At 43.2% G+C, this 6,785-nt stretch overlaps 1 protein-coding gene across 1 annotated transcript in view; it reads left to right on the top strand.

Annotated features, from left to right (window-relative positions):
- The window catches only part of LOC123513737 (WD repeat-containing protein 86-like), a 9,617-nt gene extending 3,551 nt beyond the window's left edge, over window positions 1-6,066 (top strand). Inside the window, exons 3-9 of the mRNA XM_045271127.1 lie at window positions 17-138; window positions 682-821; window positions 1,221-1,382; window positions 2,297-2,420; window positions 2,908-3,087; window positions 3,653-3,851; window positions 5,429-6,066. Coding sequence (XP_045127062.1) covers window positions 17-138; window positions 682-821; window positions 1,221-1,382; window positions 2,297-2,420; window positions 2,908-3,087; window positions 3,653-3,851; window positions 5,429-5,576 — 1,075 coding nt within the window. The 3' untranslated portion in view covers window positions 5,577-6,066. The remainder of the gene's footprint in view (window positions 1-16; window positions 139-681; window positions 822-1,220; window positions 1,383-2,296; window positions 2,421-2,907; window positions 3,088-3,652; window positions 3,852-5,428) is intronic.
- The last annotated feature ends 719 nt before the right edge of the window (window positions 6,067-6,785 follow it).

Below are 6,785 nucleotides of genomic sequence, written 5' to 3'. Positions count from 1 at the left end.
ACTGTTGTCATTGCAGGGGCCACCAAAGCTTCATTCAGTGCGTGACTATTTACGACACGTACGTCATCACGGGTTCCAAGGACGCCACCCTCAAACTCTGGGACATGGGTACGATGGAGTGCTTGTTTACGTACGAGGGTGAGTTTACATTAGTTTGAGTTTACAGAGACAAAGAGAGAATGAAGTTTACGAGGATACATACTTCTTCAACTCCTTCATTCACTGACTACCTCGTATCTTCACATATTCAAGCGCAGTCCTACCTTTAACTTCTTCAGTACCAGGACACATTTTCAAATTCATTCTGCTTACTATCTTGTTACATTATACAGCTTCAAAAACTTACGTGGAGATTTGAATAGTGAAGACTGTGGCCATTAAACCTCTGATCTCCATAGACTCTTCCTAATGTCAATAAAATCGTCTAATCATACCAAAACCTCAAGATAAAAATGCGTTCCAATACTGAAAGAGTTAATCCTTACTCTTTGGTGATCTTATACGGCTTCAAAAACTTACGTGGAGATTAGAATAGTGAGGACTGTGGCTATTAAATCTCTGACCTCCATAGACCCTTCCTAATGTCAATAAAATCGTCTAATCACACCCAAACATCAAGATAAAAATGCGTCACAGTATCGAAGTGGGATTAATTTTTCACTCCCCACTCGTCTCCTTCAGGACACACTAACAGGATAAACCGCCTCATCTGCACCGGGGAATTTATTTTTAGCACATCCCACGACAAGACAGCGAGGGCGTGGCTCTTTGACACCCAGGACGTGGAGGACCCGAGCGATGCATGCATAAGGACGTTTGAGGTGAGCAAGTTTGGTTAGGCTTTGGTTGGTTTGGTTTTGGTTTGGTTGAGTTAGGTTTGTAATTCTTTCTTTTCCTTTGTCCTCACTTCTGTAATCCTATCCATTCCATTTTCTTCACTTATCTAATTGTTTCCTTTATCTTTTCCTCGCTTTTGTAATCCTTTCTTTTGTCCTTTCTTCTCTTCTGCAATCCTTTCTCTATCATTCAGTTACATAATCTTTTCTTTTCTCTTTTCCTCACTTCTCCAATGCCTTCTTTTCTCCTTTTCCACACTCCAGTATTATTTCCGTTAGTTTAACACACGCATCTACATCCCTCTCCAATATACTTCACCCAAACTACCTCTCACTCGCACATATACCTCCCCAAACAGTCCCTAATCCAAGATCCTTACACAGGGACACACCTCAGTCGTCTCACCAATAATCTTCGTCCCCGGCACCTCAATAGGCATTCCTGACGAGAAAGGAATGAACATCAACCCGACAGACAAGGTGGTCACTGGCAGCTTCGACAACACAGCACGAGTTTGGTCCTTCGATACTGGAATCTGCTTGAAGGTGAGAGGCATGGAGAGAGACGGGAGGAGGAGTGAAGTCGTGCTTGGAGGTAGGCAAGGGAGACAGGAAAGGAGGAAGGAGAGGCAAGAGGGACAGGAGGAAGACAGAAGTGGTGTTAAGAAGCGCAAAGAACACGGGAAAAAGAGAAAGGGATGTTAAGAGGAAGAACAACAGAAAAGAGAGAGGAATGATGAGGAAACGAGTAAGAAGGGACGTTAATTAAGAGGTAGGCAAGGGAAAAGGGGAAAAGAGAAAGAGATGGTGTTAAGAAAGGCAAGGGAGACGGGAAGAAAAGGAAGGGATGTTAAGAGGAAGCCAATAGAAATGTGAAAAGAGGGAGGAGCGTTCAGAGGAGGACAAGGGAGACGGGAAGAGGAAAAAAGGGAGACGAAGAAAAGGAGGAAAGTATGTTAAGAGGAAGTCAAGGGAGATTAGCATAGAGAAGAAGAGATAATGAGAGACAGGCAAGAGAGACGAGAATGAAAGAAGGAAGAGAGTGTTGATAGCGGGAGAAGGGAAGAGATGTTGGACACAGAAAAGCCGTGGGACTGTTTTTAGGACACACAGATAACTTACCGGTTTTTCAAGAGTGTTTCTCCTGTTCATAATGTAGAAATCATGTTAATCTGTCACTTGAATCGTAAAAACACCCTTAAAAACCCCATGCAACTTCTTCATTACTGGGATGCATTTTTTTACCTTGAGATTTGTGTACGATTCGACCATTTTATTGGTATTAGGAAGGGTCAATGGAGGTCAGAAGATTAATGGATTAATGGTCAGAGTTTTCACTATTTCAATCATCACGCAAGTTTCTGAAGCGGAATGAATGTGGAAAAACGTCATGGTACTAAAAGAGTTAACTATAGTCTTTTGAAAGTAGTAATGATAATTCAATTAACCCTTTCCCTCAGGTGCTGAAGGGACACCGTATGCCAATCACCTGCATGGACACTGATCCCAAAGGCACCATCTTGTACACGGCGGGACAAGACAAGGCCATCATTGCTTGGGACATCGCCAGGGGACACATCATGAACACACACACACACACACACACACACACACACACACACACACACACACGTTTCCTTCCTGCCACGCACTTTACCTATTTACTAAAGTTTTTTCAAGTCAACTTCCTCAAAAAACATAATTATTCCTGTAAGACAATAAGTTAAGGTAAGGTTAGGTTAGATGAGGTTAGGTTAGATGAGGTGAGGTGAGGTGAGGTGAGGTGAGGTGAGGTTAGGCTAGGTTAGGTGAGGTGAGGTGAGGTGAGGTTAGGTGAGGTGAGGTGAGGTGAGGTGAGGTGCTTCCTGACATGTCCTTTCTCACTTGTCATGGCTTACATAATTCAAAGCTTCTCATAAAATCTATTGCAGTTATGTACAATTGCTTTCTTATCTCATAGCTGTTTTTTATACAATACTGGAGTTTAACAATATCATCATCATCATCATCTTCATCTTCATCTTCATCATCTTCTTCTTCTTCTTCTTCACTATTTTACCTTCCCCTAACTAGCGAGTAGACGATGCTCACGCTGGGGCCATCCTGCACCTACGCGTGGTGAACCGGCTTGCCTACACGTGCAGCACAGACTACACCGCCAAGTGCTGGGTGAGGGAGGGCCTGGAGAACACGAGAACCTACAAGGAACACACCGATTCTGTTATCACTGCGAGGTTTCATAATGGGATACGTAAGTAGTGGTGGTGGTGGTGGTGGTGACATGTACTAGTTGTAGTGAAAAATGAAGAGGAACGAGGAATGAATTATAAATGGGTGAATTAATGGAAGAATGAAGGACAAGTTAATAGAGAATAGTGAGGAATTAGAGGAAGAGGAATGGTGTAAATGGGAGAGGAAAAGTAGGAGGAGGAGTGAAAGGAAGAAAAGGGTGAGGAGGAGGAGGAGGAGAGAAAAGATATGGGGAAAGGTATAGGAAGAAAGAATTACGTGAGAAAGAAGGAGAAGGAGGAGGAGGAAGAGGAAGAGGAAGAGGAAGAGGAAGAGGAAGAGGAGGAGGAGGAGGAGGAAAAAAGAGAAAATATCGGAAAAAAGTTAGAGAAAGAAAGAATAACAAGAAAAAGAGGAGAAAAATGAGAGAATGAATGAAAAGGAGGAGAGAGAGAGAGAGAGAGAGAGAGAGAGAGAGAGAGAGAGAGAGAGAGAGAGAGAGAGAGAGAGAGAGAGAGAGAGAGAGAGAGAGAGTAATACTTCACCAACACTCCTCTCCTACTAACATTCTTCTGCGTCTCCCTCAGTATACACAGCGAGCAATGACGGACTGGTGCGGGCCTTCGATGCAAAGAGTGGCGCTCTCAAGAGGAAGTTTAAGGGGCATGACAGTGGAGTGACGTGCATGGTGGTGTGCGTGAAGGAGCAGGAGGGAGAGGTCTTCACGTGGATTGTCTCTGGGGGGAATGACAACACCATCAAAGTGTGGAATGCAACAGGACTCAGGTAAGAATGACGGCAGGTGAATACTTAACCCTTTCCGTACCATGACGCATTTTTCATATTCATTCTTCTTACTATTTGGCAATTCTATACAACTTCAGAAACTTTTGTGAGATTAAGATAGTGAAGACTGGCCATTAATCTCCTGACCTCCATAGACTCTTCCTGATGTAAATAAAATGGTCCAATCGTGCCAAAAAACTCAAGGTAAAGAAGCGTCCCAGTAATGAAGGAGTTGAACCAAGATCGAACCTAACTAGAACGTTTAACCAAAGACTGTACAGAACTCTTTTTAGGGTCTTCGGTTTAACTCTCATATTCTGAACCTACCAGGGCCTCATTGTTTATCGTGTAGTGTGTGGATTTCCTCTACCTACGCTAAGTACTTTCCGTATGTCAATGTTGAACTACCTGACTGGTGAAGGTTGATGTGTTAATTCTTTTCTTTCCTATTTTTCTTCGTATATTTTTCTCCTCCCCTGCTTTCCTTTTTATTATTCTTTTTTTCTTTCCTTTCTTCTTCTTCTACCCCTATTTTAGGTAGAAGTGAGGGCAGGTAAGGACAGGTGATGATTGATGTGTTAATTTTCTTTCTTTTCTCAGTTTCCTTCTCTCCTCTCCTGTTTTCCTTTTATTATTCTTGTTTACCTTTCCTCTCTTCCTCTTCCCCATTTCAGGTAGGAATGAGGGCAAGTAAGGACTGATGAAGATTTATGTGCTAATTTTCTTTTCTTAGGTTTCTTTCTCTCTCCTCTCCTTTATTTTTCCTATATAATTCTTTTTTGTTTCCCTCTCCTTCCCTCTACCGCAATCTTAGGTAAGGATGAGGGCAGGTGAGGACAGGTGAAGATTGATGTGTTGACTCATTATTTTTCGTATTTTCTTGGTTTCTATCTTTCCCTCCCCTTTCGTTTCCCTTTATTATTCTTATTTTCCTCTCTTCCCTTTCTCTATTTCCATTTATTTTCCTTCATTGTTTACTGTTCTTCCTTTCCTCCTTCTCTCCTTCCTTCTCGAACACCGCCTCCTTCCTTTCTTCCTTGCTGACACTCTCTCCTCCTCCTCCTCCTCCTCCTCCTCCTCCTCCTCCTCCTCCTCCTTAATGACATTCTCCTCCACCTCTTCCCTTCATTACTTACACTCTTTCTCCTCTTCCTTTTCCTCCTTTCCCAACTAATACCCTTCTCCTTTTCCTCCTTATACTGACATGCTACTATATCCTCCTCCTCCTCCTCCTCCTCCTCCTCCTCCTCCTCACACCCTCGTTCTCCTCTTGCCTTCCTTATTTACACTTTCTTCCTCTTCCTCCTTTCCCTGCTAACATCCTTCTCCTCTTCCTCCCTATACTGACACCACATTCCTCCTCCTCCAACACCCTCCTCCGTTTCTTCCTTTCCTCGCTAATATCCTCATCATATTCTTCCTCCCTATATGATAACATCCTCCTCCACCTCCTCCTCCTCCTCCTCCTCTTCTTTCCTTCCTTACTGACACTCTCCTCCGTTTCCTCCTTTCCCCGCTAACACCTCCTCCTCCTCCTCCTCCTCCTCCTAACACCTCTCCTCCTCTTTCCCCCACAGTGAGGAGTTCCCGGACGTGCCTCAGCCAAGCCACGAGTACGACTTCACGCAGGATGAACGACTAGACGACCTCGACAGACGACTGGACGACTACTTGCCCAACTCCCCGCCCCCTGATGACGAGTCCCTGGAAATACTGGACTCGTAAAGGGAGAGGAGAGCGGAGTGAGAGGGTGAAGAGGCAGAGACAACAGAAAACGGAAGAATTTGTGGAAGCGTGAAGAGGAAACGGGGCTAGAAGAGAGAATGGGAAGAAAACGAGGCGAAAAGAGAGAATGGGAAGAACACGGGACGAGAAGAGAGAATGGGAAGAAGAAAACGGGACGAGAAGAGAGAATAGGAAGAAAAAAAAACAGGATAAGAAGAGAGAATGGAGAGAAAATGAGGTGAGAGGCGAAGTGAAAGAACGGAAAAGAGGACGAATAAAAGAAAACGAAGGAAAATGAAGGTTACAAAGAGGACAAAGAGGAGTGACTAAAAAAAAAAGAAAATAAGGGAATGAAGTGATAGAAGAATAGTAGGAGGAGAGAAGAAGCGAAGGAGTAAACAGTGAAAAGACACCAAAACTATTATTCTCTTTACAAATACTTCACTTTTCTCTGTTGAAGTTTGCACAAGTAAAAGAGAAACTTCCATAATCCATCGTTTGTTTTTCCAAGGAGAACCAGTAAGTATTCTAAAACATTTCTGTGCTTCTCCTCCACTATTTCAAAAGGCTTTATCTAAATCTATACTTATTTTATTTATACCATGTGGGCTTTTCACGGGAATTTATAGGCTAAAGGGGATGTTTTTTGGGGTACTTCCTATCTGAAAGCCCACCCGCTAGGAAATCGTTGCCCCGAGTGAGGAAGCCCAGCCTACACTCGGACTGTGGACAGGATTCGAATCCGTGCGTTTGGAGACCCCTCGGACCCCAAAGCACGCATGGTTCCACTGTACCACGGCGGTTTTTTAAGGTATTTTTGCGTTTCTTAAGACAAATTGACAAGATTTCTACATTATTAACCCCTTCAGTACCGTGACACGTTTCTATATTCATTCTTCTTACTATTTGGTGATTTTATACAGCTTCAGAAACTTATGTAGGAGATTAAAATGGTGAAGACTGAAACCATTAACCTTCTGACCTAAATAGATCCTTCCTAATGTCAATAAAATGGTACAATCGCACACAAATCTCAAGGTAAAAATGTCCCAGTATTGAAGGGGTTAGGTGGAGAAACACTAGGAAACCCTGCTAATCATCTCTGTGGCCGTGGATAGTACTCGTGGTGAGAGAGCAAAGCGTTTCTGAATACGTCACTTGGCTTCATTCAATCTTCATTCTTAGCTTCATTCAATCTTCAGTTTTTTC

This window comes from Portunus trituberculatus, chromosome 36, assembly GCF_017591435.1.
Source record: "Portunus trituberculatus isolate SZX2019 chromosome 36, ASM1759143v1, whole genome shotgun sequence".
In the NCBI taxonomy this organism is placed as follows: domain Eukaryota; kingdom Metazoa; phylum Arthropoda; class Malacostraca; order Decapoda; family Portunidae; genus Portunus; species Portunus trituberculatus.
This window is presented reverse-complemented; position numbering and strand designations above follow the sequence as displayed.